The sequence below is a fragment of the Salmo trutta genome, chromosome 5 (genome assembly GCF_901001165.1).
Source record: "Salmo trutta chromosome 5, fSalTru1.1, whole genome shotgun sequence".
NCBI classification, from domain to species: Eukaryota; Metazoa; Chordata; class Actinopteri; order Salmoniformes; family Salmonidae; genus Salmo; species Salmo trutta.
The window spans coordinates 62,303,214-62,329,093 of NC_042961.1; the positions used below are offsets into that span (position 1 = coordinate 62,303,214).

The window sequence follows — 25,880 nt, forward strand, 5'->3', positions numbered from 1 at the left end:
CTTGTTGTTATATGGTATATCTGGTCTGTGTGTATCTAACATAACAGGGTTAAAGTGGACCCCTCTCTCTTGTTGTTATATGGTATATCTGGTCTGTGTGTATCTAACATAACAGGGTTAAAGTGGATCCCTCTCTCTTGTTGTTATATGGTATATCTGGTCTGTGTGTATCTAACAGGGGTTAAAGTGGATCCCTCTCTCTTGTTGTTATATGGTATATCTGGTCTGTGTGTATCTAACATAACAGGGTTAAAGTGGATCCCTCTCTCTTGTTGTTATATGGTATATCTGGTCTGTGTGTATCTAACATAACAGGGTTAAAGTGGACCCCTCTCTCTTGTTGTTATATGGTATATCTGGTCTGTGTGTATCTAACATAACAGGGTTAAAGTGGACCCCTCTCTCTTGTTGTTATATGGTATATCTGGTCTGTGTGTATCTAACAGGGTTAAAGTGGACCCCTCTCTCTTGTTGTTATATGGTATATCTGGTCTGTGTGTATCTAACATAACAGGGTTAAAGTGGATCCCTCTCTCTTGTTGTTATATGGTATATCTGGTCTGTGTGTATCTAACAGGGTTAAAGTGGATCCCTCTCTCTTGTTGTTATATGGTATATCTGGTCTGTGTGTATCTAACAGGGTTAAAGTGGACCCCTCTCTCTTGTTGTTATATGGTATATCTGGTCTGTGTGTATCTAACATAACAGGGTTAAAGTGGACCCCTCTCTCTTGTTGTTATATGGTATATCTGGTCTGTGTGTATCTAACATAACAGGGTTAAAGTGGATCCCTCTCTCTTGTTGTTATATGGTATATCTGGTCTGTGTGTATCTAACATAACAGGGGTTAAAGTGGACCCCTCTCTCTTGTTGTTATATGGTATATCTGGTCTGTGTGTATCTAACAGGGGTTAAAGTGGATCCCTCTCTCTTGTTGTTATATGGTATATCTGGTCTGTGTGTATCTAACATAACAGGGGTTAAAGTGGACCCCTCTCTCTTGTTGTTATATGGTATATCTGGTCTGTGTGTATCTAACAGGGGTTAAAGTGGATCCCTCTCTCTTGTTGTTATATGGTATATCTGGTCTGTGTGTATCTAACATAACAGGGTTAAAGTGGACCCCTCTCTCTTGTTGTTATATGGTATATCTGGTCTGTGTGTATCTAACAGGGGTTAAAGTGGATCCCTCTCTCTTGTTGTTATATGGTATATCTGGTCTGTGTGTATCTAACATAACAGGGTTAAAGTGGACCCCTCTCTCTTGTTGTTATATGGTATATCTGGTCTGTGTGTATCTAACATAACAGGGGTTAAAGTGGATCCATCCAGAGATCTGTATATAATGACAAGATGCTCATGTCTCCCCCCCCCTAACAGTGGGAGTCCAAAATAAGCCCATAGAAACGCATTGGGCTGATTTTGGACACATTTTGGAGAGAGAGAAACCTCTCGCTTTGCATCTTCCTCTCTGATCCGTCGGAGACCCCCAAAAAAACTGCCGCAATGGATTATGGTCATTGTAGTTAATTATCACGTTTTGGCGCTGAACTAGGTTCAATATTTGCTTAATGAAAACTACAACTCCCTTCAGCCCAGCGTCTCACATAGTTCTGGACTTCATTTCTCTCTAGAGAAACGGCGGGTTGGGGGTCACAAAAAAAAAACAGAGCTAAACGGAATGTAAGTAATTGAACCGACGTTGATAATAACCGAATGTGGCTCAGCACTACTAGTCTACCTCTCCAGTGACTTGGCGATGGCTTTATAGGCCTTCCCCAGTCCTCCTGCGTCCCCCAGAGCTGTAGACATCTCCATGTACATGTTTAGGAAGCGCTTGGCTGTCACCTGAAATTATTAGAATTCATTTGGGAAAATAATACAGCAGATGTACATTAGATCCCAGAGAATAGAACCCAGAGAATAGAACCCAGAGAATAGATCCCAGAGAATAGAACCCAGAGAATAGAACCCTGAGGATAGAACCCAGAGAATAGAACCCAGAGAATAGAACCCAGAGAATAGATCACAGAGAATAGAACCCAGAGAATAGAACCCAGAGAATAGATCCCAGAGGATAGAACCCAGAGAATAGATCCCAGAGAATAGATCCCAAAGAATAGATCCCAGAGAATAGATCCCAGAGGAGAGATCCCAGAGGACAGATCCCAGAGGACAGAACCCAGAGAATAGATCCCAGATGAGAGATCCCAGAGGACAGATCCCAGAGGACAGATCCCAGAGGACAGATCCCAGAGGAGAGATCCCAGAGGAGAGATCCCAGAGGACAGATCCCAGAGGACAGATCCCAGAGGAGAGATCCCAGAGGAGAGATCCCAGAGAATAGATCCCAGAGGACAGATCCCAGAGGACAGATCCCAGAGGAGAGATCCCAGAGGACAGATACCAGAGGAGAGATCCCAGAGGACAGATCCCAGAGAATAGATCCCAGAGGACAGATCCCAGAGGACAGATCCCAGAGGAGAGATCCCAGAGGACAGATCCCAGAGGAGAGATCCCAGAGGACAGATCCCAGAGGAGAGATCCCAGAGGACAGATACCAGATGAGAGATCCCAGAGGAGAGATCCCAGAGGACAGATACCAGATGAGAGATCCCAGAGGAGAGATCCCAGAGGACAGATACCAGAGGACAGATCCCAGAGGAGAGATCCCAGAGGACAGATACCAGAGGAGAGATCCCAGAGGACAGATCCCAGAGGAGAGATCCCAGAGGACAGATACCAGATGAGAGATCCCAGAGGAGAGATCCCAGAGGACAGATACCAGATGAGAGATCCCAGAGGAGAGATCCCAGAGGACAGATACCAGATGAGAGATCCCAGAGGAGAGATCCCAGAGGACAGATCCCAGAGGAGAGATCCCAGAGGAGAGATCCCAGAGGACAGATCCCAGAGGACAGATCCCAGAGGACAGATCCCAGAGGAGAGATCCCAGAGGACAGATCCCAGATGAGAGATTCCAGAGGACAGATACCAGAGGAGAGATCCCAGAGGACAGATCCCAGAGAATAGATCCCAGAGGACAGATCCCAGAGGACAGATCCCAGAGGAGAGATCCCAGAGGACAGATACCAGAGGAGAGATCTCAGAGGACAGATCCCAGAGGAGAGATCCCAGAGGACAGATCCCAGAGGAGAGATCCCAGAGGACAGATACCAGATGAGAGATCCCAGAGGAGAGATCCCAGAGGACAGATCCCAGTGAGGACAGATCCCAGAGGACAGATCCCAGAGGACAGATACCAGAGGACAGATACCAGAGGACAGATACCAGAGGAGAGCACTTCTAATTAAAACCCTTTCCAAAGTGGTCCTCCTGGTAATAGTTAGTAAAAACTAACATCTAATGATGTAATGATTAAAAGACAAAGTAACAAAACAAAAACATTTAATTCATTTAGAGCTGTGTTTCCCAACTCCAGTCCTCCAGTACTGGAGTTGGGCTGTTGGGGGGACTGGAGTTGGGCTGTTGGGGGGACTGGAGTTGGGCTGTTGGGGGTACTAGAGGACTGGAGTTGGGCTGTTGGGGGGACTGGAGTTGGGCTCTTGGGGGGACTGGAGTTGGGCTGTTGGGGGTACTAGAGGACTGGAGTTGGGCTGTTGGGGGGACTGGAGTTGGGCTGTTGGGGGTACTAGAGGACTGGAGTTGGGCTGTTGGGGGGACTGGAGTTGGGCTGTTGGGGGTACTAGAGGACTGGAGTTGGGCTCTTGGGGGGACTGGAGTTGGGCTGTTGGGGGGACTGGAGTTGGGCTGTTGGGGGTACTAGAGGACTGGAGTTGGGCTGTTGGGGGGACTGGAGTTGGGCTGTTGGGGGTACTAGAGGACTGGAGTTGGGCTGTTGGGGGGACTGGAGTTGGGCTGTTGGGGGTACTAGAGGACTGGAGTTGGGCTGTTGGGAGGACTGGAGTTGGGCTGTTGGGAGGACTGGAGTTGGGCTGTTGGGGGTACTAGAGGACTGGAGTTGGGCTGTTGGGGGGACTGGAGTTGGGAAACACTGATTTAGAGGTACCTGGTCGCCTACACACTGATAGGCCAGTCCCACACGGTAGGCCGCCTCCCCCTCGATCCTATGGTCTCCAGCTAGAGGAGACACAGACAGACAGACAGACAGACAGACAGACAGACAGACAGACAGACAGACAGACAGACAGACAGACAGACAGACAGACAGACAGAGACATGAATTGATTGAATGAGAACATTTAGTGAGTTTTATTTGTAAAGCCACACACTGGTCTCCCTCACCTTCCTTGGCCATCTGGAAGGCCTTGCTCAGCGTGTCTATAGCAGCTCTGTAGTCGTTGGCCTGTAGTGGTCTGTCTGCCAGCTGGGTGTACACCCTCCAGAGACCCTCACAGGCCTGGCTGTGGAGAGACCTGCCCCCCTCACCGCTCCATGCCCGCCCTGCTGTCAGATGGTAGAAGCACTCATACTGCTCCCTGGCACTGTCCAACTGACCTAGAGGGGGAGAGAGAGAGGGAGAGAGGGAGAGAGGGAAAGGGGGGAAAGGGGGAGAGAGAGAGAGAGAGAGAGAGAGAGAGGGAAAGGGGGGAAAGGGGGAGAGAGAGAGAGACAGAGGGAGAGAGAGAGGAAAAGGGGGGAAAGGGGGAGAGAGCGAGAGAGAGAGAGAGGGGAACAGGGGGAGAGAGAGAGAGAGAAAGAGAGAGAAAGAGGGAGAGAGAAAGAGAGAGGGGAAAGGGGGGGGGAGAGAGCGAGAGAGGGAGAGATGTGTGTGTGTGTATATTATATTGTTCCGTGTGTGTGTGTGTGTATATTATCTTGTTCCATGTGTGTGTGTGTGTGTGTGTGTGTGTGTGTGTGTGTGTGTGTGTGTGTGTGTGTGTGTGTGTGTGTGTGTGTGTGTGTGTGTGTTTGACCCACCTTGATCCATGTAGACTTGTCCCATGTTAGCTAAAGCCTCAGCCTCCTTCCTCCCTCCATCTATCTTGACCCTGCGGGCCGAGTTCAGGCTGGTCTGGTAGAAGTGACAGGACAGCCACCTGTCCTCTGGCTCTCTGAAGTACTGGGCCAAAAACACCTGCTGGTCGTACACAGCACTCCACGCACCTGGCAGAGTGGAGATACACACACACACACACACACACACACACACACACACACACACACACACACACATGTTTAGTCTGAACGATGACTTACGGTTCAGTCCGCACCAGGCAGGATAGAGGTTAACAGCGTTAGGCCACGAACCAAAAAGGTCGCTGGTTCGAACCGCCAAGACGACTAGGTGACAAATCTTTCGATGTGCCCTTGAGCAAGGCACTTAACCCTGATTTGCTCCTGTATGTCTCTCTGGATCAGAACGTCTGCTACATGACTCAAATGTAATGTTCCTCTGCTTTATTTTAAGCGGTGTCCGTGCCTGTATGTACCTTCTCTGAGAGCTGTCTCAGTCCTGGTCAGGTAGTGTAGTAGTGTCTACCTGCTCTGAGAGCTGTCTCACTCCTGGTTAGGTAGTGTTGTAGTGTCTACCTGCTCTGAGAGCTGTCTCAGTCCTGGTCAGGTAGTGTTGTAGTGTCTACCTGCTCTGAGAGCTGTCTCAGTCCTGGTTAGGTAGTGTTGTAGTGTCTACCTGCTCTGAGAGCTGTCTCACTCCTGGTTAGGTAGTGTTGTAGTGTCTACCTGCTCTGAGAGCTGTCTCACTCCTGGTTAGGTAGTGTTGTAGTGTCTACCTGCTCTGAGAGCTGTCTCACTCCTGGTCAGGTAGTGTTGTAGTGTCTACCTGCTCTGAGAGCTGTCTCACTCCTGGTTAGGTAGTGTTGTAGTGTCTACCTGCTCTGAGAGCTGTCTCACTCCTGGTTAGGTAGTGTTGTAGTGTCTACCTGCTCTGAGAGCTGTCTCCGCCTTAGTCAGGTAGTGTTGTAGTGTGTGTAGTTTGGCTGGCTGCTCCTCCAGTGATTTATGCTGCCAGATAGCTGATCCAGGACCTGCTGCTAACCTCATCTCCTTCCAGCGCTGCAGCAGCGAGAACAGCTCAGAGAACGACCTGAGAGAGAGAGAGAGAGAGAGAGAGAGAGAGGGAGAGGGAGAGGGAGAGGGAGAGGAGAGGAGAGGAGAGGAGAGGAGAGGAGAGGAGAGGAGAGGAGAGGAGAGGAGAGGAGAGGAGAGGAGAGGAGAGGAGAGGAGAGGAGAGGAGAGGAGAGGGAGAGAGAGAGAGAAGCCAACTTTAGTAATCTAGTTCAGTTAGCACTGGACAGTGTTAGATCAAGAGTGAAATATGCCTGTTTAATTAGTTATGAAGTGTGTACGTCTGTTTAATTAGTTATGAAGTGTGTGTGTTTAATTAGTTATGAAGTGTGTGTGTTTAATTAGTTATGAAGTGTGTACGTCTGTTTAATTAGTTATGAAGTGTGTGTGTTTAATTAGTTATGAAGTGTGTGTGTTTAATTAGTTATGAAGTGTGTGTGTTTAATTAGTTATGAAGTGTGTACGTCTGTTTAATTAGTTATGAAGTGTGTACGTCTGTTTAATTAGTTATGAAGTGTGTATGTCTGTTTAATTAGTTATGAAGTGTGTACGTCTGTTTAATTAGTTATGAAGTGTGTACGTCTGTTTAATTAGTTATGAAGTGTGTGTGCTTAATTAGTTATGAAGTGTGTGTGTTTAATTAGTTATGAAGTGTGTACGTCTGTTTAATTAGTTATGAAGTGTGTATGTCTGTTTAATTAGTTATGAAGTGTGTACGTCTGTTTAATTAGTTATGAAGTGTGTACGTCTGTTTAATTAGTTATGAAGTGTGTACGTCTGTTTAATTAGTTATGAAGTGTGTGTGTTTAATTAGTTATGAAGTGTGTGTGTTTAATTAGTTATGAAGTGTGTGTGTTTAATTAGTTATGAAGTGTGTACGTCTGTTTAATTAGTTATGAAGTGTGTACGTCTGTTTAATTAGTTATGAAGTGTGTTATGAAGTGTGTTTAATTAGTTATGAAGTGTGTACGTCTGTTTAATTAGTTATGAAGTGTGTACGTCTGTTTAATTAGTTATGAAGTGTGTTATGAAGTGTGTTATGAAGTATGTTATGAAGTGTGTGTTTAATTAGTAATGAAGTGTGTGTTTAATTAGTTATGAAGTGTGTGTGTTTAATTAGTTATGAAGTGTGTGTGTTTAATTAGTTATGAAGTGTGTGTGCGTGGTTCTGACCTGTGGAACCCTCCACGCAGCATCTCTACACAGGCGTTCTGTCTCACGCTGTTACGGAACCTGACAACAGACGGAGAGGATGTAACAACTTCCTGTTACTGCTTTCAAACACCCACCTGGATACCGTACGTACACACCTAGTTAGGATTGGGTGGGCAACTTTGGAACTTTCAGGGACGTGAAGTCAAATCTTGTTGAAGGTATGCTCTTTGGAAAATAGTTTTATGTGAAAACCAGACTTTCTGCACTGTTTTGTTCAAAATAATTTGTTTTATTTAGTATAGTATACTCTTCAATCTTAAGCACCCTAAATAATGTCATCGATTCAGTTTTAGAACAACAGGCAAGTTGAACGCTTCAAAGGGAAGCATGATGTGATAGACTACTAACCTGGCAATCCACCAGACTACTGGCTACTAACCTGGCAATCCACCAGACTATAGGCTACTAACCTGGCAATCCACCAGTCTACTAGCTACTAACCTGGCAATCCACCAGAATACTGGCTACTAACCTGGCAATCCACCAGACTACTGGCTACTAACCTGGCAATCCACCAGACTATAGGCTACTAACCTGGCAATCCACCAGAATACTGGCTACTAACCTGGCAATCCACCAGACTACTGGCTACTAACCTGGCAATCCACCAGACTACTGGCTACTAACCTGGCAATCCACCAGACTACTGGCTACTAACCTGGCAATCCACCAGACTACTGGCTACTAACCTGGCAATCCACCAGACTACTGGCTACTAACCTGGCAATCCACCAGACTATAGGCTACTAACCTGGCAATCCACCAGACTATAGGCTACTAACCTGGCAATCCACCAGAATACTGGCTACTAACCTGGCAATCCACCAGACTACTGGCTACTAACCTGGCAATCCACCAGACTATAGGCTACTAACCTGGCAATCCACCAGTCTACTAGCTACTAACCTGGCAATCCACCAGAATACTGGCTACTAACCTGGCAATCCACCAGACTACTGGCTACTAACCTGGCAATCCACCAGACTATAGGCTACTAACCTGGCAATCCACCAGAATACTGGCTACTAACCTGGCAATCCACCAGACTACTGGCTACTAACCTGGCAATCCACCAGACTACTGGCTACTAACCTGGCAATCCACCAGACTACTGGCTACTAACCTGGCAATCCACCAGACTACTGGCTACTAACCTGGCAATCCACCAGACTACTGGCTACTAACCTGGCAATCCACCAGACTATAGACTACTAACCTGGCAATCCACCAGACTACTGGCTACTAACCTGGCAATCCAACAGACTATAGACTACTAACCTGGCAATCCACCAGACTACTGGCTACTAACCTGGCAATCCACCAGACTACTGGCTACTAACCTGGCAATCCACCAGACTACAGGCTACTAACCTGGCAATCCACCAGACTATAGGCTACTAACCTGGCAATCCACCAGACTACTGACTACTAACCTGGCAATCCACCAGACTATAGACTACTAACCTGGCAATCCAACCGAGACTACTGACTACTAACCTGGCAATCCACCAGACTATAGGCTACTAACCTGGCAATCCACCAGACTACTGGCTACTAACCTGGCAATCCACCAGACTACTGGCTACTAACCTGGCAATCCACCAGACTACTGGCTACTAACCTGGCAATCCACCAGACTATAGGCTACTAACCTGGCAATCCACCAGACTACTGGCTACTAACCTGGCAATCCACCAGACTATAGACTACTAACCTGGCAATCCACCAGACTACTGGCTACTAACCTGGCAATCCTCCAGACTACTGGCTACTAACCTGGCAATCCACCAGACTACTGGCTACTAACCTGGCAATCCACCAGACTACTGGCTACTAACCTGGCAATCCACCAGACTACTGGCTACTAACCTGGCAATCCACCAGACTACTGGCTACTAACCTGGCAATCCACCAGACTACTGGCTACTAACCTGGCAATCCACCAGACTACTGGCTACTAACCTGGCAATCCACCAGACTATAGACTACTAACCTGGCAATCCACCAGACTATAGACTACTAACCTGGCAATCCACCAGACTACTGGCTACTAACCTGGCAATCCACCAGACTACTGGCTACTAACCTGGCAATCCACCAGACTACTGGCTACTAACCTGGCAATCCACCAGACTACTGGCTACTAACCTGGCAATCCACCAGACTACTGGCTACTAACCTGGCAATCCACCAGACTACTGGCTACTAACCTGGCAATCCACCAGACTATAGGCTACTAACCTGGCAATCCACCAGACTATAGACTACTAACCTGGCAATCCACCAGACTACTGGCTACTAACCTGGCAATCCACCAGACTATAGACTACTAACCTGGCAATCCACCAGACTACTGGCTACTAAACTGGCAATCCACCAGACTACTGGCTACTAACCTGGCAATCCACCAGACTATAGACTACTAACCTGGCAATCCACCAGACTACTGGCTACTAACCTGGCAATCCACCAGACTACTGGCTACTAACCTGGCAATCCACCAGACTACTGGCTACTAACCTGGCAATCCACAAGACTATAGGCTACTAACCTGGCAATCCACCAGACTACTGGCTACTAACCTGGCAATCCACCAGACTACTGGCTACTAACCTGGCAATCCACCAGACTACTGGCTACTAACCTGGCAATCCACCAGACTATAGACTACTAACCTGGCAATCCACCAGACTACTGGCTACTAACCTGGCAATCCACCAGACTACTGGCTACTAACCTGGCAATCCACCAGACTACTGGCTACTAACCTGGCAATCCACCAGACTACTGGCTACTAACCTGGCAATCCACCAGACTATAGGCTACTAACCTGGCAATCCAATCCACCAGACTACTGGCTACTAACCTGGCAATCCACCAGACTACTGGCTACTAACCTGGCAATCCACCAGACTACTGGCTACTAACCTGGCAATCCACCAGACTACTGGCTACTAACCTGGCAATCCACCAGACTACTGGCTACTAACCTGGCAATCCACCAGACTACTGGCTACCAACCTGGCAATCCACCAGACTATAGGCTACTAACCTGGCAATCCACCAGACTATAGACTACTAACCTGGCAATCCACCAGACTACTGGCTACTAACCTGGCAATCCACCAGACTATAGACTACTAACCTGGCAATCCACCAGACTACTGGCTACTAACCTGGCAATCCACCAGACTACTGGCTACTAACCTGGCAATCCACCAGACTATAGACTACTAACCTGGCAATCCACCAGACTACTGGCTACTAACCTGGCAATCCACCAGACTACTGGCTACTAACCTGGCAATCCACCAGACTACTGGCTACTAACCTGGCAATCCACCAGACTACTGGCTACTAACCTGGCAATCCACAAGACTATAGGCTACTAACCTGGCAATCCACCAGACTACTGGCTACTAACCTGGCAATCCACCAGACTACTGGCTACTAACCTGGCAATCCACCAGACTATAGACTACTAACCTGGCAATCCACCAGACTACTGGCTACTAACCTGGCAATCCACCAGACTATAGACTACTAACCTGGCAATCCACCAGACTACTGGCTACTAACCTGGCAATCCACCAGACTATAGACTACCAACCTGGCAATCACCCAGACTATAAACTACTAACCTGGCAATCCACCAGACTATAAACTACTAACCTGGCAATCCACCAGACTATAGACTACTAACCTGGCAATCCACCAGACTACTGGCTACTAACCTGGCAATCCACCAGACTATAGACTACTTACCTGGCAATCCACAAGACTATAGGCTACTAACCTGGCAATCCACCTGACTACTGGCTACTAACCTGGCAATCCACCAGACTACTGGCTACTAACCTGGCAATCCACCAGACTACTGGCTACTAACCTGGCAATCCACCAGACTACTGGGTACTAACCTGGCAATCCACCAGACTACTGGCTACTAACCTGGCAATCCACCAGACTACTGGCTACTAACCTGGCAATCCACCAGTCTACTGGCTACTAACCTGGCAATCCACCAGACTACTGGCTACTAACCTGGCAATCCACCAGACTATAGACTACTAACCTGGCAATCCACCAGACTATAGACTACTAACCTGGCAATCCACCAGACTACTGGCTACTAACCTGGCAATCCACCAGACTACTGGCTACTAACCTGGCAATCCACCAGACTACTGGCTACTAACCTGGCAATCCACCAGACTACTGGCTACTAACCTGGCAATCCACCAGACTACTGGCTACTAACATGGCAATCCACCAGACTACTGGCTACTAACCTGGCAATCCACCAGACTACTGGCTACCAACCTGGCAATCCACCAGACTACTGGCTACTAACATGGCAATCCACCAGACTACTGGCTACTAACCTGGCAATCCACCAGACTATAGACTACTAACCTGGCAATCCACCAGACTACTGGCTACTAACCTGGCAATCCACCAGACTACTGGCTACTAACCTGGCAATCCACCAGACTACTGGCTACTAACCTGGCAATCCACCAGACTACTGGCTACTAACCTGGCAATCCACCAGACTACTGGCTACTAACCTGGCAATCCACCAGACTACTGGCTACTAACCTGGCAATCCACCAGACTATAGGCTACTAACCTGGCAATCCACCAGACTACTGGCTACTAACCTGGCAATCCACCAGACTACTGACTACTAACCTGGCAATCCACCAGACTACTGGCTACTAACCTGGCAATCCACCAGACTACTGGCTACTAACCTGGCAATCCACCAGACTACTGGCTACTAACCTGGCAATCCACCAGACTATAGGCTACTAACCTGGCAATCCACCAGCCTACTGGCTACTAACCTGGCAATCCACCAGACTACTGGCTACTAACCTGGCAATCCACCAGACTACTGGCTACTAACCTGGCAATCCACCAGACTACTGGCTACTAACCTGGCAATCCACCAGACTACTGGCTACTAACCTGGCAATCCACCAGACTACTGGCTACTAACCTGGCAATCCACCAGACTATAGACTACTTACCTGGCAATCCACCAGACTACTGGCTACTAACCTGGCAATCCACCAGACTACTGGGTACTAACCTGGCAATCCACCAGACTATAGGCTACTAATCTGGCAATCCACCAGACTACTAGCTACTAACCTGGCAATCCACCAGACTATAGACTACTAACCTGGCAATCCACCAGACTATAGACTACTAACCTGGCAATCACCCAGACTATAAACTACTAACCTGGCAATCCACCAGACTATAAACTACTAACCTGGCAATCCACCAGACTACTGACTACTAACCTGGCAATCCACCAGACTACTGGCTACTAACCTGGCAATCCACCAGACTACTGGCTACTAACCTGGCAATCCACAAGACTATAGGCTACTAACCTGGCAATCCACCAGACTACTGGCTACTAACCTGGCAATCCACCAGACTACTGGCTACTAACCTGGCAATCCACCAGACTACTGGGTACTAACCTGGCAATCCACCAGACTACTGGCTACTAACCTGGCAATCCACCAGACTATAGACTACTAACCTGGCAATCCACCAGACTATAGACTACTAACCTGGCAATCCACCAGACTACTGGCTACTAACCTGGCAATCCACCAGACTACTGGCTACTAACCTGGCAATCCACCAGACTACTGGCTACTAACCTGGCAATCCACCAGACTACTGGCTACTAACCTGGCAATCCACCAGACTACTGGCTACTAACATGGCAATCCACCAGACTACTGGCTACTAACCTGGCAATCCACCAGACTACTGGCTACTAACCTGGCAATCCACCAGACTACTGGCTACTAACATGGCAATCCACCAGACTACTGGCTACTAACCTGGCAATCCACCAGACTATAGACTACTAACCTGGCAATCCACCAGACTACTGGCTACTAACCTGGCAATCCACCAGACTACTGGCTACTAACCTGGCAATCCACCAGACTACTGGCTACTAACCTGGCAATCCACCAGACTATAGACTACTTACCTGGCAATCCACCAGACTACTGGCTACTAACCTGGCAATCCACCAGACTACTGGGTACTAACCTGGCAATCCACCAGACTATAGGCTACTAACCTGGCAATCCACCAGACTACTAGCTACTAACCTGGCAATCCACCAGCCTATAGACTACTAACCTGGCAATCCACCAGACTATAGACTACTAACCTGGCAATCCACCAGACTACTGGCTACCAACCTGGCAATCCACCAGACTACTGGCTACTAACCTGGCAATCCACCAGACTACTGGCTACTAACCTGGCAATCCACAAGACTATAGGCTACTAACCTGGCAATCCACCAGACTACTGGCTACTAACCTGGCAATCCACCAGACTACTGGCTACTAACCTGGCAATCCACCAGACTATAGACTACTAACCTGGCAATCCACCAGACTACTGGCTACTAACCTGGCAATCCACCAGACTATAGACTACTAACCTGGCAATCCACCAGACTACTGGCTACTAACCTGGCAATCACCCAGACTATAAACTACTAACCTGGCAATCCACCAGACTATAAACTACTAACCTGGCAATCCACCAGACTACTGACTACTAACCTGGCAATCCACCAGACTACTGGCTACTAACCTGGCAATCCACCAGACTACTGGCTACTAACCTGGCAATCCACAAGACTATAGGCTACTAACCTGGCAATCCACCAGACTACTGGCTACTAACCTGGCAATCCACCAGACTACTGGCTACTAACCTGGCAATCCACCAGACTACTGGGTACTAACCTGGCAATCCACCAGACTACTGGCTACTAACCTGGCAATCCACCAGACTATAGACTACTAACCTGGCAATCCACCAGACTATAGACTACTAACCTGGCAATCCACCAGACTACTGGCTACTAACCTGGCAATCCACCAGACTACTGGCTACTAACCTGGCAATCCACCAGACTACTGGCTACTAACCTGGCAATCCACCAGACTACTGGCTACTAACCTGGCAATCCACCAGACTACTGGCTACTAACATGGCAATCCACCAGACTACTGGCTACTAACCTGGCAATCCACCAGACTACTGGCTACTAACCTGGCAATCCACCAGACTATAGACTACTAACCTGGCAATTCACCAGACTACTGGCTACTAACCTGGCAATCCACCAGACTACTGGCTACTAACATGGCAATCCACCAGACTACTGGTTACTAACCTGGCAATCCACCAGACTGTAGACTACCAACCTGGCAATCCACCAGATTACTGGCTACTAACCTGGCAATCCACCAGACTACTGGTTACTAACCTGGCAATCCACCAGACTACTGGCTACTAACCTGGCAATCCACCAGACTACTGGCTACTAACCTGGCAATCCACCAGACTACTGGCTACTAACCTGGCAATCCACCAGACTATAGACTACTAACCTGGCAATCCACCAGACTACTGGCTACTAACCTGGCAATCCACCAGACTACTGGCTACTAACCTGGCAATCCACGCTATTTATCGCTGACCAGCAGATGTACACTGTAACCGGATAATGAAGCTCAGAGAAATGAACCTATTTTGGACACAATTGGCTGAAAAGCCTCAATGCTTCAGGAAGCTTTGTTTCTCCATCACAACTTTTAGCTGGGGGGCATTCATGGACAAACAGAGGAACAGGGCTTTAAAGCGAAGTAGACAATCACCCAGCATTGCACTGCAGGTCACCCAGCATTGGTTTGTGGTGACCTCTACTGGTGAACATGTAAACTGCACTGACTTGAGCTGAGCAGCGAAGTGTATTAATAAACCTACACACATAATAAACAAATGAATTGACTTACAGGGCGATTTCATCCTTGGAAACAGTTGGGGTCTGGCTTCTTGCAGGCTGAGCTGTTTCAGATTCCTTCCCCTTTTTCTGCATCCTAAAAACATGTGTAGGCCTTGGTCAAGATAGGTCTCTGATATGACTTCCAAAGTGTAATGTCTGATAACAACTAACTACTGTATTATAGAGGGGTAATGTCTGATATCAACTAACTACTTTATTATAGAGGGGTAATGTCTGATATCAACTAACTACTGTATTATAGAGGGGTAATGTCTGATATCAACTAACTACTGTATTATAGAGGGGTAATGTCTGATATCAACTAACTACTGTATTATAGAGGGGTAATGTCTGATATCAACTAACTACTGTATTATAGAGGGGTAATGTCTGATATCAACTAACTACTGTATTATAGATGGGTAATGTCTGATATCAACTAACTACTTTATTATAGATGGGTAATGTCTGATATCAACTAACTACTGTATTATAGATGGGTAATGTATGATATCAACTAACTACTGTATTATAGAGGGGTAATGTCTGATATCAACTAACTACTTTATTATAGATGGGTAATGTCTGTAATATCAACTAACTACTGTATTATAGATGGGTAATGTCTGATATCAACTAACTACTGTATTATAGAGGGGTAATGTCTGTAAAATGAACTAACTACTTTCAAATCGACATGTGCACAACCATGGGGCAAAACAGACTATATTAATATTAAATGTTTATTAAAAACATAAATACATTTACACACATGAGCACTTGTTGTCTCTCAAATACATCATTACAGTTGTTGGCTAGCTAATACATCATTACTGTTGTTGACTAGCTAATACATAATTACAGTTGGCTAGCTAATACATCATTACTGTTGTTGACTAGCTAAAACATCATTACAGTTGTTGGCTAGCTAATACATCATTACTGTTGTTGACTAGCTAATACATAATTACAGTTGGCTAGCTAATACATCATTACTGTTGTTGACTAGCTAATACATAATTACAGTTGGCTAGCTAATACATCATTACAGTTGTTGACTAGCTAATACATCATTACAGTTGTTGGCTAGCTAATACATCCTTACAGTTGGCTAGCTACAACATCATTACAGTTGGCTAGCTAATACATCATTACAGTTGTTGACTAGCTAATACATCATTACAGTTGTTGGCTAGCTACAACATCCTTACAGTTGTTGGCTAGCTAATACATCGTTACAGTTGTTGGCTAGCTAATACATCATTACAGTTGTTGGCTAGCTAATACATCATTACAGTTGGCTAGCTAATATATCATTACAGTTGGCTAGCTAATACATCCTTACAGTTGGCTAGCTTATACATAATTACAGTTGGCTAGCTAATACATCATTACAGTTGTTGGCTAGCTAATACATCATTACAGTTGTTGGCTAGCTAATACATCATTACAGTTGGCTAGCTAATACATCATTACAGTTGTTGGCTAGCTAATACATCATTACAGTTGGCTAGCTAATACATCATTACAGTTGGCTAGCTAATACATCATTACAGTTGTTGGCTAGCTAATACATCATTACAGTTGGCTAGCTAATACATCATTACAGTTGTTGGCTAGCTAATACATCATTACAGTTGTTGGCTAGCTAATACATCATTACAGTTGTTGGCTAGCTAATACATCATTACAGTTGTTGGCTAGCTAATACATCATTACAGTTGGCTAGCTAATACATCATTACAGTTGTTGGCTAGCTAATACATCATTACAGTTGTTGGCTAGCTAATACATCATTACAGTTGTTGGCTAGCTAATACATCATTACAGTTGTTGGCTAGCTAATACATCATTACAGTTGTTGGCTAGCTAATACATCATTACAGTTGTTGGCTAGCTAATACATCATTACAGTTGGCTAGCTAATACATCATTACAGTTGTTGGCTAGCTAATACATCATTACAGTTGGCTAGCTAATACATCATTACAGTTGGCTAGCTATGCTAATACATCATTACAGTTGTTGGCTAGCTAATATAATCATTACCGTTGTTGGCTAGCTAATACATCATTACAGTTGTTGGCTAGCTAATACATCATTACAGTTGTTGGCTAGCTAATACATCATTACAGTTGGCTAGCTAATACATCATTACAGTTGTTGGCTAGCTAATACATCATTACAGTTGGCTAGCTAATATATCATTACAGTTGTTGGCTAGCTAATACATCATTACAGTTGTTGGCTAGCTAATACATCATTACAGTTGTTGGCTAGCTAATACATCATTACAGTTGGCTAGCTAATACATCATTACAGTTGTTGGCTAGCTAATACATCATTACAGTTGTTGGCTAGCTAATACATCATTACAGTTGTTGGCTAGCTAATACATCATTACAGTTGTTGGCTAGCTAATACATCATTACAGTTTGTTGGCTAGCTAATACATCATTACAGTTGTTGGCTAGCTAATACATCATTACAGTTGGCTAGCTAATACATCATTACAGTTGTTGGCTAGCTAATACATCATTACAGTTGGCTAGCTAATACATCATTACAGTTGTTGGCTAGCTAATACATCATTACAGTTGGCTAGCTAATATATCATTACAGTTGTTGGCTAGCTAATACATCATTACAGTTGTTGGCTAGCTAATACATCATTACAGTTGTTGGCTAGCTAATACATCATTACAGTTGGCTAGCTAATACATCATTACAGTTGTTGGCTAGCTAATACATCATTACAGTTGGCTAGCTAATATATCATTACAGTTGTTGGCTAGCTAATACATCATTACAGTTGTTGGCTAGCTAATACATCATTACAGTTGTTGGCTAGCTAATACATCATTACAGTTGGCTAGCTAATATATCATTACAGTTGTTGGCTAGCTAATACATCATTACAGTTGGCTAGCTAATACATCATTACAGTTGTTGGCTAGCTAATACATCATTACAGTTGGCTAGCTAATATATCATTACAGTTGTTGGCTAGCTAATACATCATTACAGTTGTTGGCTAGCTAATACATCATTACAGTTGTTGGCTAGCTTGCGAATTTGAGCCATATTAGACGTGACATCAGTCAAACCCCCTCAGAACAAGACATAGGATGAAGAAGTAGATAAAACAAGGCAACAGTAAACATGTCGTCCAATAGGAATGATGCAGACCCCTCTCCCCCTTGGGCCAGCTGAGATATTGCGTGTGACTAACACATTTCAGTTAATGACTATAGCTCATCCCTTTGGGACAATCAGTGTAATTTTGTAAACACCGGGATCTCTATGGCTGTTGGTTGGGCCAGTGCTCTCTGAGATATCCCATGTACAGAGAGATCCACAGTCCCCTCCGTAGGAGACAACTAGCTCAAACAAACCACCTATGATTCACGACACACTTCTGTCCCATTGAAACGTGTGTATGTTTTTGTTTTTTCTTCTTCGTGGTGTTGTCTCCTAACCCGTCTAATGTGGATGTGGTTATTATTATTTGACCCTGCTGGTCATTTATGAACATTTGAACATCTAAGCCATGTTCTGTTATAATCTCCACCCGGCACAGCCAAAAGAGGACTGGCCACCCCTCATAGCCTGGTTCCTCTCTAGGTTTCTTCCTAGGTTTTGGCCTTTCTAGGGAGTTTTTCCTAGCCACCGTGCTTCTACACCTGCATTGCTTGCTGTTTGGGGGGTTTTAGGCTGGGTTTCTGTACAGCACTTTGAGATATCAGCTGATGTAAGAAGGGCTATATAAATACATTTGATTTGATGTAGGTTTGCTCTCAAATCCTAGGCGGACTTCTTCCTTCTCCCTACAGTTTTCAGAGATGTTCTGGCTCATTGTGAACTACAAGCCCCACGTTTACAAACATCAATAAGTCATGGCTTGCCATACATCTACTGTAGAAGTGTTGCACAGATCCATACAGCTACAGGTGCCTCCATCCGACAAAAAAACTACACTTCTGCTACACTTCCCGAGTTACGCTCCTACACAGGTGTTTGAAGGCGCTTGATAGCTAATTAACGCAGGTGCTTTGCTTTTGTTTTCCACTAACAAGTACTGTAACATGAAGATATGGCTGTGTGGGAACCGTAAGCCTATAAAGGTGTGTGGTCATTTACAATTATTTCTCACTGATATGGTCCTTAATGTTTCCAAAACAGTACCACCATCTGGTCCGTGTTCATGTTTACAGTAAGCGTTGGGACTCTCAACACAACTCCTCCATCAGAAGATACTATCAGTCAGGCGCTAAAGCAGTTAGCATCTATAAATGGAGTAGGTGTAGCCAAGTTAGACCCCTCCATGTTGCGCCTAAAGGTGTGTGCGTACCTTCTAGTGGTCACTAGTGCAATTAAGCAATAACTCCCGAGGAGGTGTGGTATATGGCCAATAGACTGTACCACGGATGAGGGCTGTTCTTATTTCTGGACACAGCCCTCAGCCGTGGTATATTGGCCATAAATCATAAACCCAGGGGGTGCTGTATTGCTATTATAAACTGGTTACCAACGTAATTAGACCAGAAAGAAAATACATGGTTTGTCATACCTGTGGTATATGGTCTGATATACCATGACTGTCAGCCAATCAGCATTCAAGGCTCGAACCACCCAGTTTATGATATAGATTATAGTTTAGGCAGCTGGCCGCTAGATCTTCTCTAAATAGGCTTTTATCGATTACAGCAAACATCAAACTTATTATATATATATATATATATATATTAGTTTAGGACACACATATATATAGTAGTTTAGGACACACATATATATATTTTTTAATATATATTTTTTAGGCCGACTTGTGTATTTGAGGGTACAAACACGACACAAATAAATAAATGAAAATGTTTAATTCTTATATCGACCCACCTGGACCATGGACTGCTCCTCTCTTGGGCAGGTGAGCGTTTGTCCAGGTTGTTGATGTCTGGTAGGAAGGTCACTTTATGTCGCGGTGCGAATTCTCCACTCATCTTCTCCAGTTCATTTGTCAAAGTATAAAAACGTGGATTTATCCAATCAATGTTTTACATTTGAAATTAGACCGGGTCTTTTTTTTTTTACATTATAAGTCGGAAAATTGAAATCTAAGCTGTCAACGATGTTGTAAAGTAGTTTAGGACACTTTTCAAAAACAAAAAAATGAAGTTAGAAAACTTCCATGATCAAACGCGCAAACCAGCCGAGGCGGTCGCTATAGCAACACTTCCGGGAACGCAACGCCTTGTTCCAATACTGTTGAACTGCCTTCCTCTCTCTTCGTCATATTATTATTATTATTATTATTTTAAATCACATAGAAAGACGAATCACTTACAAAATGTTGACTCATGGGACCTGGGAGGGAGAGGGGAGAATGTTTATTACAGGCTGCCAAAATGTAACAAAAGCTTACTCTATTTTGGGGGGGAACTGTGTGTGTGTGTGTGTGTGTGTGTGTGTGTGTGTGTGTCTGGTCTCTGTCTGCCTCTCTCACACACTCTTTCTTTCTCGTGTTCTCTCTCTCACTGATTGTGTGTGTGTGTGTGTGTGTGTGTGTGTGTGTGTGTGTGTGTGTGTGTGTGTGTGTGTGTGTGTGTGTGTGTGTGTGTGTGTGTGTGTGTGTGTGTGTGTGTGTGTGTGTTTGTGTATGTGTGTGTTCAAATTAAATTGCCATATATTAATTTAGCTGCACATTCTATAAATATTTGGCAATTTCTTCAAATAGATGTTTCAATAGACATAAATGTGCTTTCAAATAAAATAACAAGATTTTAATTAATTAATTTAAACAACAAAAGCAGGATGTAATTGGAAACTTGTGTTTTTATATAGCTTTTTTCCAGTGTTTGGACCTTGTAAACTTGACTTCTGTGACTTGTTGTCTGATGGGTGACTGGTTGTCTGTTTTCCCTATCTAGCTCACTACTTTGGACCAGGGCCCATAGGACCAAACGGAATAGGCTGCCATTTGGGATGCAGTTAGACTCTCAGAACATCACCATCATACTAACCCTTACAGAAAATCCCGAGGCGCCAGTCTAAGACACAGCAAGTTTATGATTTTTAACAAACACTAGATGGAAGAGAAACATTTTTAATTCACAAACTCAATACTATAGAGATGAAGTGGTTTGTTTTATTAACTGTGTGACTGGGAAGTGCTACCAGAAAGTAGGTTCCACTGGTGGTTTGGGGTGTTAGAGGTCTGGCTATGCTATAGGAAACATGCTGCTTATGATTAGCCATACTAAGTCTGGTAAAACTAATAAGGACAACACACACACACACACACACACACACACACACACACACTGGTGGAACTAAAAGAAATGTGGTTTCTCTAATGAAACCTATATAGTGGATCAGCTGCTAGCTCAAAGACATGAGATCCCCATTGAAGTGGTGTGATATGTTAGCCTGTTAGCTTTTAATTAGCAGTGAAATCAGACTTTGCTTTGGTTACTTTCCTAAAATAAATCTAATTTGTTGCTGTTCAAGGAAGCCAATAAGAGTTATATCAAAAAAGGAAGTTATTTGGTTGATATAAAATGCTAATTTGATTTAAGACATTTTCCTCATCGGTACCATGTCTTCAGAAGAGTACAGAGCAGAACCGAACAGAACCGAGCAGAACCGAGCAGAACCGAGCAGAACAGAACAGGGGGTGGCAGGTAGCCTAGCGGTTAATAGCGTTGGGCCAGTAATGGTTCGAATCCCTGATGTGCCCTTGAGCAAGGCACTTCACCCGTAATTGCTCCTCTAAGTTTGCCAGAGCGTCTGCTAAATGACTAAAATGTCAGGCAGCCAATGGTTGATAAGCACTGGAAGCTCAAGGGGTTAAAGGTGAAAGGTTGACTATACTGTAAAGATAAGGTGTGCAGTGTTGCAATGTCGTAATACATTTCGGCATTTTACTACTTTTGTACTACTTTAAAATTGAGAAGTGCCGTATCATTCCTTCCGTGGCCATTGGGGGGCAGTGTTGTCGCTTGGTTCCTTAATCTAATCTATAGACTTTTACATTTTAATTTATTTATCTGGGCAAGTCAGTTAAGAACAAATTCGTATTTACAATGACGTCCCACCCGGGGAACAGTGGGGTTAACTGCCTTGTTCAGGGGGCAGAACGACAGATTTGTACCTTGTCAGCTCGGGGGATTCGATTCATCAAAGTAGCCTATTTTGCATTGAGAACCAAATATAATCACTGTTCAAACAGTAAAAATCAAACAACAAGAATCCACCCCCCAAAAAAAGGTATTTTGTTGATAAGTAACAACTAGTGATTCCAGGCTATTGTGAAATGGTAGAACCAGCTAGCTAGCTAGCCATGTGATGAGCTGATATGGGAATGACCACACAATCATTACATCAAACCGGTCTAACGTTTAACGGTACACCGGCAAGTAGAATAATATTTGCCAGGGCATATTTATTATTATATATTTTTTTAATAAATAAGATTATTTAACATGGAGAACCGAAACCATATCATGACCAAGACTGGGCATCTATAAGGTCTTATTTATGCATACATTTAAGCAATGATATATATATATATATATATTAGATACACAAAACTCGTCAAAAGTTTGGACAATAGAAATGTCAAACACACAAACTGAGTGTGGGGATGGTGGAAGAACATCACAGGGTCATATTTATCCTGCCAACCTAGCTACTACTAGCTACTACTAGCTACTACTAGCGACTACTAGCGACTACTAGCTACTACTAGCGACTACTAGCGACTACTAGCTACTACTAGCGACTACTAGCTACTACTAGCGACTACTAGCGACTACTAGCTACTACTAGCGACTACTAGCGACTACTAGCTACTACTAGCTACTACTAGCGACTACTAGCTAATACTAGCTACTACTAGCTACTACTAGCTACTACTAGCGACTACTAGCTACTACTTGCTACTACTAGTGACTACTAGCTACTACTAGCTACTACTAGCTACTACTAGTGACTACTAGCTACTACTAGCTACTACTAGTGACTACTAGCTACTACTAGCTACTACTAGCGACTACTAGCTACTACTAGCTACTACTAGTGACTACTAGCTACTACTAGCTACTACTAGCGACTACTAGCAACTACTAGTGACTACTAGCTACTACTAGCTACTACTAGCTACTACTAGTGACTACTAGCTACTACTAGCTACTACTAGTGACTACTAGCTACTACTAGCTACTACTAGCTACTACTAGTGACTACTAGCTACTACTAGCTACTACTAGCTACTACTAGTGACTACTAGCTCTGACTAGCTACTACTAGTGACTACTAGCTACTACTAGCTACTACTAGCGACTACTAGCTACTACTTGCTACTACTAGTGACTACTAGCTACTACTAGCTACTACTAGTGACTACTAGCTACTACTAGCTACTACTAGTGACTACTAGCTACTACTAGCTACTACTAGCGACTACTAGCGACTACTAGTGACTACTAGCTACTACTAGCGACTACTAGTGACTACTAGCTACTACTAGCTACTACTAGCGACTACTAGCTACTACTAGCTACTACTAGCTACTACTAGCTACTACTAGCGACTACTAGCGACTACTAGCTACTACTAGCTACTACTAGCGACTACTAGCTACTACTAGCTACTACTAGTGACTACTAGCTACTACTAGCTACTACTAGCTACTACTAGCTACTACTAGCTACTACTAGCTACTACTAGCTACTACTAGCAACTACTAGCGACTACTAGCTACTACTAGCTACTACTAGCTACTACTAGTGACTACTAGCTACTACTAGCTACTACTAGCGACTACTAGCGACTACTAGCGACTACTAGCTACTACTAGTGACTACTAGCTACTACTAGCTACTACTAGCTACTACTAGTGACTACTAGCGACTACTAGTGACTACTAGCTACTACTAGCTACTACTAGCGAATACTAGCTACTACTAGCGACTACTAGCTACTACTAGCTACTACTAGCTACTACTAGTGACTACTAGCTACTACTAGCTACTACTAGCTACTACTAGCGACTACTAGCTACTACTAGCTACTACTAGCGACTACTAGCTACTACTAGCTACTACTAGCTACTACTAGTGACTACTAGCTACTACTAGCGACTACTAGCTACTACTAGCTACAACTAGCTACTACTAGCTACTACTAGTGACTATTAGCTACTACTAGTGACTACTAGCTACTACTAGCTACTACTAGCGACTACTAGCTACTGCTAGCTACTACTAGCTACTACTAGTGACTACTAGCTACTACTAGCTACTACTAGTGACTAATAGCTACTAGTAGTGACTACTAGCTACTACTAGCTACTACTAGCGACTACTAGCGACTACTAGCGACTACTAGCTACTACTAGCTACTACTAGCAACTACTAGCTACTACTAGCTACTACTAGCTATTACTAGCTACTACTAGCTACTACTAGCTACTACTAGTGACTACTAGCTACTACTAGCTACTACTAGTGACTACTAGCTACTACTAGCTACTACTAGCTACTACTAGTGACTACTAGCTACTACTAGCTACTACTAGCTACTACTAGCTACTACTAGCTACTAATAGTGACGACTAGCTACTACTAGTGACTACTAGCTACTACTAGCTACTACTAGTGACTACTAGCTACTACTAGCTACTACTAGTGACTACTAGCTACTACTAGTGACTACTAGCTACTACTAGCTACTACTAGTGACTACTAGCGACTACTAGCTACTACTAGCTACTACTAGCTACTACTAACTACTACTAGCTACTACTAGCGACTACTAGCGACTACTAGCGACTACTAGAGACTACTAGCGACTGCTAGCTACTACTAGCGACTACTAGCTACTACTAGTGACTACTAGCTACTACTAGCGACTACTAGTGACTACTAGCTACTACTAGCGACTACTAGCTACTAATAGTTACTACTAGCTACTACTAGCTACTACTAGCTACTACTAGTGACTACTAGCTACTACTAGCTACTACTAGCTACTACTAGCTACTACTAGCTACTACTAGTGACTACTAGATACTACTAGCTACTACTAGCGACTACTAGCTACTACTAGTGACTACTAGCTACTACTAGCTACTACTAGCGACTACTAGCCACTACTAGCTACTACTAGTGACTACTAGCTACTACTAGTGACTACTAGCTACTACTAGCTACTACTAGCTACTACTAGTGACTACTAGCTACTACTAGTGACTACTAGCTACTACTAGCTACTACTAGTGACTACTAGCTACTACTAGCTACTACTAGCGACTACTAGCGACTACTAGCTACTACTAGCTACTACTAGTGACTACTAGCTACTACTAGCTACTACTAGCTACTATTAGTGACTACTAGATACTACTAGCTACTACTAGCTACTACTAGTGACTACTAGCTACTACTAGTGACTACTAGCGACTACTAGCTACTACTAGTGACTACTAGCGACTACTAGCGACTACTAGTGACTACTAGCTACTACTAGCGACTACTAGCTACTAATAGTTACTACTAGCTACTACTAGCGACTACTAGCGACTACTAGCTACTACTAGCTACTACTAGCTACTACTAGTGACTACTAGCGACTACTAGCGACTACTAGCTACTACTAGCTACTACTAGCGACTACTAGTGACTACTAGCTACTACTAGCTACTACTAGCTACTACTAGCGACTAGTAGTGACTACTAGCGACTACTAGCGACTACTAGCGACTATTAGCTACTACTAGTGACTACTAGCTACTACTAGCTACTACTAGCTA

General features: G+C 44.3%; 1 protein-coding gene across 1 annotated transcript in view; it reads right to left on the reverse strand.

Moving 5' to 3' along the window:
* The window catches only part of ttc29 (tetratricopeptide repeat domain 29), a 26,846-nt gene extending 6,481 nt beyond the window's left edge, over positions 1 to 20,365 (reverse strand). Inside the window, exons 1-8 of the mRNA XM_029754649.1 lie at positions 19,967 to 20,365; positions 15,084 to 15,167; positions 7,183 to 7,242; positions 5,865 to 6,028; positions 4,903 to 5,088; positions 4,267 to 4,479; positions 4,031 to 4,101; positions 1,742 to 1,848 (exon numbers count right to left, since the gene is read on the reverse strand). Of these exons, the coding sequence (XP_029610509.1) occupies positions 1,742 to 1,848; positions 4,031 to 4,101; positions 4,267 to 4,479; positions 4,903 to 5,088; positions 5,865 to 6,028; positions 7,183 to 7,242; positions 15,084 to 15,167; positions 19,967 to 20,070 (989 nt within the window). The 5' untranslated portion in view covers positions 20,071 to 20,365. The remainder of the gene's footprint in view (positions 1 to 1,741; positions 1,849 to 4,030; positions 4,102 to 4,266; positions 4,480 to 4,902; positions 5,089 to 5,864; positions 6,029 to 7,182; positions 7,243 to 15,083; positions 15,168 to 19,966) is intronic.
* Between the last annotated feature and the right edge of the window lie 5,515 nt (positions 20,366 to 25,880).